Source organism: Mercenaria mercenaria, chromosome 14, assembly GCF_021730395.1.
Source record: "Mercenaria mercenaria strain notata chromosome 14, MADL_Memer_1, whole genome shotgun sequence".
NCBI classification, from domain to species: Eukaryota; Metazoa; Mollusca; class Bivalvia; order Venerida; family Veneridae; genus Mercenaria; species Mercenaria mercenaria.
The window spans coordinates 63,921,796-63,936,779 of record NC_069374.1 but is presented as its reverse complement, the minus strand read 5'-3'; the positions used below and the strand labels follow the sequence as shown (position 1 = coordinate 63,936,779).

The window sequence follows — 14,984 nt, the reverse complement described above, 5'->3', positions numbered from 1 at the left end:
CCTTCATGGACGGCAGAGTTATGGACCGGACAGGAAAAAAGCCCTGTTGACCTTTGACCTCAAATTGTGACCTTGACCTTTGAGCTAGGGGTCCGGGTTTTGCGCATGACACGTCGTCTCATCATGGGGAACATTTATGCCAAGTAATATTAAAATCCCCTCATGGATGGGAGAGTTATGGACCGGACAGGAAAAAAGCCCTGTTGACCTTTGACCTCCAACTGTGACCTTGACCTTTGAGCTAGGGGTCCGGGTTTTGCGCATGACAGAGTTATAGACCGGACATGAAATTGCGGACGGACGGACGGATGGACGGAATGACGGAAAAGCGCATTCCTATAGTCCCCGAAACTGGTTTTCAACCAGTAGGGGACTAATAAGATGAATGATGGCTAATTAATGATTTTTCGGAGGACTATTTTCTCATTCTGTTTGACCTGCAGCAAGTAAACAATACAGGTTAATTACTGCCTGCTACTGTAATTGTATATTTAGATTTTATGTCATTCATTTCTATATGCACAATAAAATCTAGCCTGGCCTGACCTGGCCTGGCCTGGCCCGGCCCAGTCGAAAATTTGGCTCATCGGGCCAGGCCAGGCCGGAGATTAGAACTGTTAAGTATAGGTTGAACAGGCACTTCTATAAAACTATGTCTGAATAAATAAAAATAACCAAAACATCGGACCTGTAACTGAGGGAATGAGTAGTTATTAGTAAGCATTTAACAAACTAAACTGGTCTAGCGCAAGAATTTCATTTTGGCTAAATTTTAAACTATGATGTCAGATGATATACCCGGATCAAAACGGGAACATTAGTTACGAAATCTGACCCAGCGTTGAACTTTACACATGTAGCTCAGTTAGACACACGCAACTCGCAGAGATGTTTACACATTCTCATGGTAATTTGATACATTCGAGTTTGCAGACATTTAGAGCAACTGTATGGATTAATATTTAACACGATTTGTAAAAGGTAAGTATTTCAATATTTATTTCTTAATTATTTGACTTATCATATCAATTATTATCCGCCTTAGAAAATTCATACAATTCGTAAGAACAAGAATCTTTTAATTATAAAATAAAACTTATAAACATACTTGACAGAAGAGTTAACATTGAATATAATGTTTAAAATTTAAACTTTCAGAATGCCTTTGAAGTAACTGAACATTCACATTTTATATATTTCAGATGAAGTTTGCACTGATAATTATGATGATTTTGAGAGATTCAACAATCAAAGCAGAAAGTTCTCCACTGACTACAACGAATTTATGTTGACCTTATTTATCATGACGATAGATGTCGATTGAAAAGAATTTTAATGTTACATTATAAAAAAATGATTTATAAAGGTGAAATTAATGTTGTTTCTTGGAAAGAAAACCGATATTATAAATATCAGAAATATGATGTCTAAACAACGTCAGAAAACTGACGTTGAATCGACGTCAGAAAACCGACGTTGAATCGACGTCAGACTTCGACGTCTAAAAACTTTACATTTTCAACCAAAATGCAACGTTGAATCGACGTCCGTATCCGACGTCGTATCAACGTCGTTACGACGTCGAATGCCCACTTGGTGGAGGACGAATGATTTCAGACGCAATGTCTTTCATCAAATCGACACGGAGAACATACGTCCCGCTCGAGGATCGAACACTCCGCAGATCCGCGCTATCCCTATTGAGCTAAGTGGGCGGGCTCCTATAATTAGTAACAGTATTTTGTGTTTGTTTGCTGTTGTATAACCTGTATATATAGGCCTACATATGTTTTGTATTGTACCCGCACTGAATATCTAATATGCGCGGATCCGGGAGGGTCCGGATCCCCTCCCCGTGTAAAATCCTAAAAATGGGAAGAAGTAAAGAAAATGGTTTTTCGAAAAGGCAACATTAGGGCCGTTTCAAAGTGTATGTTGCTGCTGCTACATACAACCCCGACATACTGCATATTTATGTTAATTATCTCAAAGAACCTAAGTTTACCTTTAAGAAAACTTAATTTTATTATTTTTTCCAAATTTAACAGGTTAGCTCATAAAAATGTGAAAATAAGGGGTATATTGTATATAAAACTGCAGAGGAAAAAGTGTTCTTAACTGCTCTTATAATGCCATAGAATGCAGGAAATGAAGCGCTGTCTTTACAAAATTTCTAGGACATCATCCCCGCCCCTCGAGCTCTCTGGCTTATTTTCTGTTTCAGCCTTTTCAACAAGAAATTATTGACAAACCTGTACTTGCAAACATCAACAAAAACACACACGTTACACGTCCAATTTGTGAGTTAAACATGTTTGTCATAGCTGTAACGACAGATACGTATTAGACCTTCCTGTTCATAGTAAAGGGGGCAGTAGGACCCCTCTGACAAAATAGACTGGATCCGCACATGTCTAAAGCGTTACATATATTTTTCATAAATGGACCGGACAACGAGTAAAACTTTTTAAGGTCACTGATTTTTAACTATACAATAACATCTCTGATAGACGGAGGATTGGAGATTAGCACTGGTCTTTCCCATGTATGATGTCGGTAAACCGTCTTTCTGTGAAAAAGCCGAAATACTGTTGAAATCTAAAAGTAATCCAAAGGAACATAATAAAACTAGAAATTATGTTGCATGCTATCGTTGATTAATCTGGTGAACATGACAGATCCATCGTCGATCTCGTGCAAAGTCACGAAAATTCCAGATGTATTTTAGTGCCTTGTTAAGTTTAATACAGATAAAATGTAGCTGAAACTCGGACCAAAAACTTGCGCAATATTCAAGATGAAGTATTTTTGAGTAAGTTTGCTGTTACATAACTTGTATAATGCGCACATTTTTGTTGTGTACTTGCACTGAATGGGATGGTCATATTGGCTAAATTTCCGGTCAAACCAACGGATTAGGTATGTATGTTAATCGACTGAATACAATATATTGTTTTAAGTAACCATTTTCCCCTGATATTCAAAACTTGTTCTTTTAATAATTTCAATGTAGGGATAACGCATGTTTTTTCGTGTTATAACATCTGCAGATTCCCGAGGGATTCTGCAAATGTTACGACACGAAATGAACATGCGCTAACGCTATTCTAGCATAAAACGCGTAAAAGCTGATAAATGGATACAATCTCTCTCAACGTCATTAATTTTCCACGAAATACGCGGGAATGTCTGAGTTGTTTTTACGTTGACGTCATTTCGTTTTGAATTATCCGTTTTGCGGCCGAATGACGTTTACGCTTTGCCATGGAACGCGCATATATAAAAATGTGTTATAACAGCACGCGAGCGCGAGAATCTCCCTGTTTACACACGTTTTCTGTCCTGTTAAAACACTCCCGAAAAGTGACAAGAACAGCAGTTTTATGCTAGAATGAAACATTTCACAGGCATTAACGCTTATAACCTTTCCAAACCTGTAACGTGATAAAAAGTAATAGCGTCTGATGGCCATTTCACGCTTCCGTAGAATCAACATGTATTACACTAATTCATTTTGAAAATATTTCTGAAATGTCTAGGTCTGCAACTCTCAAATACGGAAATATCTTACACCCGAGGCTTATTCTGACACTTTCAGACAACATCAAACAGGACCTTTTGAGCGATTGGACGAAGTTACAAAAATCTCTATGTACCCTTGCTCTGTTATGGGCCTCTTTGGGATTTGTGTTTATTCCGAGTTCAAATAACTTTTCGTAGATGAAAAGCTGACATGTCGAGCTAAAGCTCAGGTATTTTCAAATCGTTGGAAAATGCTGAAAACTGACACTCCATTAGCCACAACAAAAAAGAAAAGTTCACGCGCATATATTTTGACGGTGATCCCTAAGCGTGACCCCTGACTATCCACCAATCTAAAGGCGACTTTCATTTTCAAGGTTTGCATGTTTACTTTCATTTTCTTCACTTTCAGAAATAGCTGAAGGTCGAGAGACGTCATTATTTTTGTTGTCAAAAGAAAGTATATGGCACGACAATTGTCCAATAATTACATGTACATTCAACCCAGGTTTACGGTAAAAAAAAGCTAGGATTAACGATCGATAAACCAGGTTTTCGAACGTAAAACCTGGTTTTTCGAATACTGATTTATATTTTTGAGCGATAACAAAGAATAAAGCCCTAAGCCACGCTTGTTAACCCAAGTTCACGGTCGTTAACAGGTTCACGTTCGTAAACTATGGTTAAAGCCTTGCTCCGCGGCTACTGAAATTCTTTTTGTGTGTATGCAACCCATGATTACAAACGGTAACAGTTAACGGCCAGATGCCACACTTTAGCACGCAAATCCACACTTATTTCATATAGAATTTTATATAAAATCGGCTCTGTTTTGACAGGCGTCACTGTTCATAGCCAGGATTTGTATGCTTCTTCAGTAACAATTCAAGGTTAAAAGGCAGGACGGGAGCAGGGCTTTAACAAGTGTGAACCGGGATTCATGAGCGTAAACATAGGATAACTACTGTAATCATAGGATAACGACCGACATTCGTAGTTTATTCGAGAAACATAGTTTATCAAACGTAAACCATGATTTACGGTCGATATATTAATGAATTGAATTTCGGGCGTGAACATGGGTTTACGGTCGTGAACCTATATTTACGAGCGTGAACCTACGTTTACGGGCGTTAACCTCTGTCTACGACCATGAGCCTAGGTTTTGTGATCGCGAACCAAAGTTTACGGACGTAAAATGTATGGAAATTGTCCAATAATTACATGAACCCAAGTTCACCGTCCAAAAACTAGAATTAGTGATAGATAAACTAGGTTTTTCGAACGTAAAAGCATGTTAACCTATTCTTTCGAGCGGAAACATAGGATAACGTTGTAAACCATAGTTCACGTTCGTAAATTCGTACACCCAAGTTAAAGTTCAAGCGAGAAACCTAGTTTATCGAAGGTAAACATTGGTTCAAGAGTATAAACTATGGTTTACGCCCGTTATCCTATGTTTTCTCTTGAAAATATATGTTAGTATTCGATAATCCTAGTTTTTTCAGCCAAAAACGTAATTATTGGATAATTGGATTGCCGAGAACCATTGTTTACGTACGTGAACCTATGTTTACCTCCGTGAACTTGGGTTTACAAGCCGAAAGAAAATAATAATACCCTTCGGAAGATGAAAGAAACATATTTCAACAATCTATTTAAACCGTCTCTGAATGCGAAATAATAACTACTACTTGTATAAATATTTGCAGAATCTACAAGGACGGAATTTATGCATTATTTCATATTTTATATTTTTTCAATGATGCTAACGACAATTTAACAATATTCATCATTTACATAAGCGACTTCATTATTGATAACGTCGTTGCCTGACGACGACGTCATAAACATTCTCCTGAAGATCCATAGTAATGGTGAAACCGGTTGAGATTTTTAACTTGTATTTTTACTGAATTAAACCATGTATTATCAAAAACGGCATTTCCTTCAATCTTTTTTCCCGCTATATTATCCGTATTGTTCAACAATACAAATATATATATATATATATATATATATATATATATATATATATATATATATATATATATATATCCAAGCCTCCTAGTGAAACCTTTATTACAGAGTACAACTGTACAGTCTTTCCCTTAAACTTCTTTGTGGCAATGGTGTCTAATGATGAAACCTTTATCTGTCACTTCTGTCCCTACTGTTTTTTATCTAATTGTTAAGGTGAGCTCTAGTGTGACTTTTGAGCATTTACTTGTATAACGCAAATTTTCATTTTTGCTCAGTTCGGTTTGCCACTTTCCAGGATAATTGTCCTTCAGTGCTTTCACCGCTCTGATCAGGGGACTCGTCGTGATCATGCTATCTAAAACACAGATCTAAGAATCATCTCAGTGATAGCAGCGGAAGCATAGCTCAGCTAAATTCTCGAATAGTCTATCAATGTTTAATCAAATACATCTTTTCCTTTTAAAAGAATTCAGTCTGTATCAATTACAGTGAAGTTCAGGATAATGTGATAGTGATTTAGTACGAGATGTACGCAGAGCTAATCTCAAGCATGTATAGCACGCGCTAACAGAAAAGGAAATCCCTTATACAAATAATATAATATAATATTAATGATGATAATAATGATTATTATTTTCTTTCCGCTACATAAAAGGAAAAAAAAACTTATTGAGCTGTTGAAGAGTAACATTAGATAGAGCAAGTATTAAAGAATCAATTGTGTAACATTGGCATTTTCCTCTGTTCCGAAAATGTCTGTGTTTTTTGTTAGTTTGGTGTTTCTGTTTATTCTTATTTGTGTTTAACAATTAGTTTTTCAAATGTTTATAACTTACGTAAATTACTACTGATATGTTAGATCTAATTCAGTCATTTAAAATTTGAAATCATCAAAAATTCTATTGAATGAAATAAAAGAACGTAACAGAGTCACATTAAACAAAGTAGTATAAAATTTATTTTTATAGTTATTTGCATTAATATATAATATCTGAAAATGAAATAGGCAAGTTTGTAAACACTTTTTTAAATTATAAAGTTTTCTTGCTTTCTATTATTTTCTCTTTTTTTTCAAGAATATAGTACTATGTTTCATGTACATGTACGTTACGCTTACTGATTTAATCATTTAGGCAAGGTGGCCGAAGGAAAATTTTATATATGAGATATTCGGTCTCACCAGCTATACGTTTTAATAAAGGACATTCTACATCGTTTGTCAGCTAGACTAAGAAATAGTCATGTCAGAGATTGGACCCATTTCATTGTTCAAGATACCTAAGGCGTAGGCACTCCCCACGGTCATTTAACTCGTACGCTGACAATGTCAATGTATATATGCTGGCCGAAACAATTTTCTGAACTGTGACAACTTTGGGTCGGAGAATTTCATCAGAAAGTTTAAGGAGCTTTGATCATTGACAAACAAGGGGTCAAGCACAAACCACAAATATTCTTTTACGTTTTGTGAACTGCATGTACAATGATTCCCTAGGTATTGAGAGGAAACGGTTTTCAGTACGACGGTCATATGTGACCTAGCTTGACCTTTGACATGCTATTCCATATCAATATGGGCCATTTACAGACAAGAAGATGCAATTATCCGATGATGTTTGACCACTGTATGTGTATAATTCCTAATCTGAAAACGTCACTGTTGCCTTGACATTTTAAGTAATGATCTCAAAAGCAATAAGGACTGACTACTTGCAATCAAGCTATAAGTTTGATCTATGAAGTTACCCAGACACATACCGGAACCCGTTTATTGTCAGAAAGTCACTGTGACCTTGACCTTTCATTTACTTACCACAATCAATTGTCTTCTGAAGTCTCCAGTTATTGAGAGAAATCTGTTAATTCAGATTGGTGGCACACAACTAGATACAAAATCAAGATAAAGGTTTTACAGTAAAACTTGGAAAATGCCAAGTGCATTGTATGATTTGTCACTACAAAAGTTTTCCCTTACCTGTGTTAATCTGCACAAAGCGCTCAGTGCGTCTTTATCTACATACAAATATGCAGGATCAGTCAGAAGACTCCGTAAACATCCGAAATAGTGTTGAAGATCTGTATCTTCCACTTCTAAACTATGATTATACCTAATCGCTCTGTAGACTTCTCTACACTACAAAGTGAAAAGCAAAATTGATATTAAAACAAGTCAAATAATAATGCTGTTGACATGACAAATTTACCAATTTGTTAAATTATGTCCTGCAGAATTACCATGTATGCCAGATAAAATGAAGAACTACCTTTCACGCAATCACGGCTCACTTTTATTCAATACTGAATTCCGATCGTTGCTGGAAACATTACAATTTATATCAAAGAAATGATATATCTGAAATTGTGATTTGTCGTTGAATATAATCAGCCCTTAGGCTTGTGATTTAATAATACACATCTAAACGACAAGCAATGATTTTGTTCAAGAGCAAATCGGTTAACGAGACATATTATTTCGATTCTAACATGTTCTTAGGGGACGTTACCTACATTTTTGAAAACATTTACCACATTTTTGCCAGTTTTGTGTTATGTGGTTTGACGTTAACACGTACTACCAAGTGGTAGGTCGTCGCGCTCCTTTTTTATACACGCCAGAACCGGAGCGGAATAGTTCATTAGGGCGCGCACGATGGCGAATTATACTGCACAGTGAATAACCATGTTAATTAAGACAGTTATGTTATGAGCCATTTCGTCGTCGTGACGTCAACATAATATTGTTGTGACAATTTAATTAAGCATTGGCAATATATTTCTTATTTCTGAGAATACACCAACGTTTAGAACAATATAACTCTATATAAGTAATAACATACAAATCATCAGCAACAAGTTCGAGTAACGTTATGATATAATATCAATCATTTTGCGACTTCAAACCAATTTTGAATAGTCACTAAAAGCGAATTCGTTGTAAGGTTGTTATCATGACAGACTTGACCCCGTCATACATTAGAAGCAAATTTAAGTATCCTTCTAGATGCCATTTACACAATAATGCATGTCTTTTTGGTCTTTTTGTGACATTAAAGAACTGGTAAAGTTGTCATAAAGTACACTGAACCGCTTTCAATAACTCTTAATCTAGACATAAATACTTAACAACTTTCAAACTTTGTTGTCATCACTTTCAAAGTTTGACAAATTTCAATCAAAAACGTGGACACAATGCTAAATGGTCATTTAGCTATGATAAAGAAAATATCATAATAGCAGAGCTACCGGCGCCGCTTAGCGGCGCCGACAGCGTCACATTACGGCTAGACGTATGAAAAGGAAAATGAATAGAGAGACCTAACTGTGTATACTATCGAGTTGAAAATCGGTGGTACTTTTTGGAATCGGTGTTGTTCGGATTTTTTCATGTGCACTATGCATATAGTAATTAATCAGTAAAGACGTCAGTAGACGCTTACTGTTTACAGTTGACAAAAGCATCTCGCTTACTGCTTTGAATATTGAATAAAAATGTAAATGAGCATTTGATAATAAGAAATTAGTGCTAAATACATTTTCTACGACGAAAAAAGAAATAAAATACAATATTTTCATTTTGAAACGACTTTCGTCACGCTGCCATTATTGAACTTCATTATACACTTATGTTTGCCCTGATGACGTCATAACTCCAAAGTGGTGTAGTGGTTAGCGAGTTCGCGTTGAAATCCAGAGATCGTGAGTTCAAACCTCACCTAGACCAGATCTTTTTTTTTAATTCTTTTTTTATTTCAGTTTTTTTTTTTTTGTATTATTATGAGTTTTGAAAATATTGTATAACTAAAGTCATTCATGTGAAATTTAACAAGTGTTTATAGTTTTGATGTCAGGTTCCAATGTAGTGCCTGTGCAGTAGTCAGGAGACATAACTTTTAAAAAAAAGCTTTAGGATCAAAATATACAGGCGTTGAACTGGGAAAAGCAAATAATGCTCTTCTCCCCGCTCACATACATTTCATCCGTTAGCTTTAAAATCACTGACCAGAGTTTATAAAATAATCTAAAACTATTGGCGATGAATTATCAATAAACATCAAAAAGGTTCTTACTGCCATCCCTATTCTCTAGTGCTGAAAGATTAACCATAAAAAAGCCATAGATTGTTAACTTAGAAGTTCAGTAAATAAACAGGGGTTTTCGAGAATTTCCGCAAACACTGTTTTTCTCTAGGTAAAATTCTGATCATTGACTTTTAAAAATTGCTAGTCTTTTGGTTTGAAAACAAGCTTTGTGCAGTCATGTAAATGATTGTAATTTTCCCATACCAGGCGTCTATTATAGCAGTATTTTTTGACTGAAAGTTGGACACATTCTTCCTTCCAAAAAGAACCAAAATTAGACAAAAATGTCATTTAAAAGAATTACAATAGTCATTTCCAGGATTACATAAATTCTAATTTCTAGTAACTTTGGATTGTTTACAGTAAGTCCTCATTGCCAAACATTTACACGCAAAGAGACAGAATTCCTTTGGCTATTGGCCTAATGAGATTCTGTTAGGTTTGAAATTTTCAAGGTTCAAGCTTTTAAATTTGAAGGAGTTATCATGTGTGACTGGTTTCCAGTATGATAATAATATATGTAAAATTTTTGATGCAGTACGTTTTAATAAGAATAACAAAAATTATTCAAATACGTTTTTCTCTTTATCTTGGTGCCGACTTTAACCTATATCGAACTTTCTTTTGATTATATAGAATATCTTTCGAGTAATCCCATGTCAAGAATTAATCTTGATGCAGTCTAAAACATGCATTCAGAAATCATGAATTATCATTAATAGTTATAATTTTAATAGATCTAATAAAGCATAAACTTCCAAAACGAATCCATAATTCCAGATAATTCCAACAGCACTCCCTTAATTTTTAAGAGCACTGTTGATTTTTCACGGGAGCTCTGCCTTTAAGGTAGCAGCTAATTTCATATTATTAATGATAATTTATGATTTCTGAATGCATGTGTTAGGCTCATTAAGATTAAATCTCGACATGTGAAAACTCGACAAACATTCTGTATAAACAAAAGAAAGCTCGATATAAATTTACATCTGCACCAAGATGAAGAGAAAAACGTATTTGTACAATTTCTGTTATTCATATTACAACATACTGCATCAACAATTTTACATAAATTATTATCATACTGGAAACCAGCTTCAAATTGAAAAGCTTGGTTTGTGATTTTTTTAACTTCACAGAATCGCATTAGGCCAATAGCCAAAGAAATTCTGTCTCTTTTCGTGTGAATGTTTGGAAATGAGGACTTAATGTAAATAGTTTATGTTCCAATTTCAAAGTTTATAGAGATCACAATTTACGACATCCTGGACAGTGAATTTTAATTCTTTTTAACGTCATTATTGTCAAATTAGTTCCTTTTGGAAGGTAGAATATGTCCAACTTTCAGGCAAAAATACTGCGATGATAAACGTCTGGTATGGGAGAATGACAAACAATCATTTACATGTACAAAGCTAGCTTTAAATTCAAAAGACTATCCATTTTTAAAAGTTAATGATCAGAATTTTACTCAGTTTGCCGAAATTCTCGAAAACCCCTGTTTAATTTACTGAACTGCTAAGTGATATTATCATTTAACTTTACAATGTGATAAATTTTGTTAAAAGATCCTTTGGAAGCAAGGATTGAAACCGACTAACATGCCAGCAGACTCGGTTTAGCCGTGCATGAATTGAAAGAGATTTGTAACACCCTCACATCTTCTAGCATTAAAATTTAAAAGGTTACAGTGTCTTTAATTTTTTTGTGAAGATTATTTTTCTAATTCACACGTGAAAAATGATTTATCACTACTTAATTGTTCTAGAATCCCAATACTAATTTATGTATGCTCTGTTCATCTATTGCAGATGCGGATTTTCAAGGGAAGAAGGAAAAGGGGACTTTTCCTTACATCTAAAAGGAAGAAAAAATATTTCATCAAGTTTTGCCTCCGATAGGAATAAGTCGAGAAAGACTTTAAATATGGAGATGTTTCAAATGATAACAATGAATATGAAGAGTTATTTGAAAATGCTAACGATCTGGAGAATTGTGAAACTGTTTTTATTTGTTTGGTTCTCAGGAAGACTCCACTATAAATTATGTGGATAATACGACGGATTCGGTCGATTTTAAAGAGGAATCTGAAGAGGATAGTACATGTATTGCAGATGTATTCAAAGACGTTTCACATTGTCAAATACTTAAAAAAGAAAATATGAATTGGGAGTTTATGAACTCTGATCGTGTTTTCTTTCTTTAATAACACAAATCTCTGCAGGAAAATTACCAACTAGAGAATACTGGTGTTTGTTTTGTTCCGGATGCGTCAGAAGTTCGTTTTATTGAATGCCGTTATAGCGCCACCACTACTGTCTAGCGCCATCATTCGATTTATAGCGCCACCTCTTTTAAAAATCCTGGTATATTTCTTCTATCCCGAGATTCTATTAATCATGGTGTGTGCGTATGTAATAATTAATCACTTCTACACAATTTGCATGCACAGGTATGTTCTTACAGTGTGTCTATTCATCGGAATGGTGTTCTAATGCTGGCCGATATGAAAAAGTGCCACTGTCAGATTCGGAGAAAAGATCCTGGCACCACAATTTGCATAATATTTTAAAGAAATTACAGCCAACCTATAGTAAAAGTGTTGTTACATGGCACTACATTCTCCGAATTTTCGAAAAAAGTTCTATCAATAAAAATATAAGATAAAATATAAATTTTGCTCACGTGTTTACAAATAGAAACGGGCGATAGCTGCACCACGGAAATGTCGATAGCTCTTTTCCTTATCACCACACTTTGGTGGTGGCCTTAGCGTTTAGTAGCCGTGCTTTAGCACTATAGAATAGGGATAGTAGTAGGAACCTTTTTGATGTTTATTGATAATTCATAGCCAATAGTTTTTTTTCCTAGGGATAAACTCTGAACAGTGATTTTTAAGATAATGGATGAAATACATGTGAAAGGGGAGAAGAGCATGATGTGCTTTTCAGAGGTCAATGCCTGTAAAATTTGACCCCAAAACTTTTTTTAAAGTTATATCTACTGTACAGGTCGTACATTGGAACCTCACATCAAAACAAAACGCTTGTTAAATTTTCACATGGATGACTTTAGTTACAATATTTTCAAAACTCATAAAGGATACAATAAAAATCTAGTGAATTAAAACAAGAGGGTCACGATGACCCTGGATCGCTCACCTGAGTAATATGAGCTACATGTTTCAAGTGTCAAACTGATGCTAAAATATTAAGAAAGTCAGAAAGTCACATTCATGGTCAATGAAATTCAGTTTTACGATCGGTGTGCAAAACTGTGTATGTCATCCAAATTTAAGGCTGTATCTTAAAAAACAAGAAAGCAGGTCAGCAGGTCAAGGTCACAGTAAAATGACATCATATTACTTGGGATCATCAGGTAATTCAACAGTCTTGGAAATAGGATCAGATAATTTTTTAAGTATCTTTTCCTATATAACTCTTATAATAACTAAATGACCACGGGGCGGGGCCTCTTTTAACTACAGGGGCATAATTTGAACAATTTTGGTAGAGGACTACTAGGCAATGCATCATACCAAATATCAAATGCCTAGGTCGTGGGTTTTAGATAAGAAGAACTTTAATTTTTTTTCCTACATAAATCTATATAATACTTGGGACCCCAGGGCATGGCCTCTTTTTACCCAAGGGGTACATTTTAAACAATTTTGGATGAGAACCATAAGGCAATGCTACAAACCAAATATCAAAGGCTTACATCTTGTGGTTTCAGACAAAAAGATTTTTAACATTTTTTTCACAATATAAGTCTATGTAAAACATATTTGAACCTAGGGGGATAATTTGAACATTCTTGGTAGACGACCACTAGATGACGCTACATAACAAATATCAAAGCCCTAGGCCGAGTGGTTTTGTACAAGAAGATTTCCAAAGTTTTCCCTATATAAGTCTATATAAACCCTGGGACCCCCAGGGCGGGGCCATATTTGACCCTAGGGAGATAATTTCAACAATCTTGGTATAGGACCACTAGATGATGCTACACATCAGATATCAAAGCCCTAGACCCTGTGGTTTTGGACAAGAAGATTTTTCCTTTCGGTTGGCATGGCAACCAGAGTTCTGCATGGAATTCAATTCTTTGAACAATCTTGAAAGGAGGCCACCCAAGAATCATTCCTGTGAAGTTTGGTGTTATTCTGCCCAGTGGTTTTCAAGAGGAAGATTTTTTTTAGAAAATGTTGACGGACACACGACGGACGATTGACGACGGAGACGGACATTGAGCGGTCACAATAGCTCACCATGAGCCTTTGGCTCAGGTGAGCTAAAAAGGAAATCAAAAAATAAATCTAGTTCTGTTGAGGACCGAACTCCCGACCTCTGGATAACTAATCGAATTCGCAAACCACTAGGTCACTGCGGAAGTAAGACATGATACAAGACAAGCATAAGTATATATAATAAGTTTCAGTTATGGCAGCGTGACGAAAATCGTTTCACATCAAAAATTATCGTATTTTTTCTTTGTAGAAAATGTATTTAGCACTAATTTCTTATTATCAGACGCTCATTTACATTTTATTCAATGTTCAAAGCAGTAAGCGAGACGCTTTTCTTATCCGTAAACAGCAAGCCTCTATTGACGTCTTACTGATTAATTACTATGCACATAGTGTATTGGAAGAAACCCGAATAACACCATTCCAAAAAGAACTACGAATTTTCAACTCGGTAGTATACACAATTATTCATTTTTTTCACACGTCTAACCGTAATGCGACGCTGTAGAGTCTACTGACGTAATATGAAATTAGGTGCTACCTAAAAGGCAGAGCTCCCTTGAAAAAATCACCAGTGCCCTTAATATGAAATTAGGTGCTACCTAAAAGGCACAGCTCCCTTTAAAAATCACCAGTGCCCTTAAAAATTAAAGGAGTGTTGTTGGAATTATCTGGAATTATGGATTCGTTTTGGAAGTTTATGCTCTATTAGATCTATTAAAATCATAACTATTAATGATAATTCATGATTTCTGCATGTTTTAGACTGCATCAAGATTAATTCTTGACATGGGATTACTCGAAAAATATTCTATAGTATATATAATCAAAAGAAAGTTCGATATAGGTTAAAATCGGCACAAAGATAAAGAAAAAAAACGTATTTGAATATTTTTTGTTATTCTTATTAAAACGTACTGCATCAAAAATTTTACATATATTATTATCATACTGGAAACCAGACACTTATGATAACTCCTTCAAATTTAAAAGCTTGAGCCTTGAAAATTTCAAACCTAACAGAATCTCATTAGGCCAATAGCCAAAGGAATTCTGTCTCTTTGCGTGTAAATGTTTGGCAATGAGGACTTAATGTAAAAACGTTAATGCTCCAATTCCAAAGTTAATAGAAATTAGAATTTACGTAATCC

General features: G+C 35.1%; 1 protein-coding gene across 1 annotated transcript in view; it reads right to left on the bottom strand.

The window, feature by feature from the left end:
* Positions 1–2,487: 2,487 nt before the first annotated feature.
* Positions 2,488–14,984, bottom strand: part of LOC123527057 (uncharacterized protein CXorf38 homolog) — a 34,028-nt gene continuing 21,531 nt past the window's right edge. The window contains exons 3-4 of the mRNA XM_053522672.1: positions 7,481–7,639; positions 2,488–2,598 (exon numbers count right to left, since the gene is read on the bottom strand). Coding sequence (XP_053378647.1) covers positions 2,488–2,598; positions 7,481–7,639 — 270 coding nt within the window. The remainder of the gene's footprint in view (positions 2,599–7,480; positions 7,640–14,984) is intronic.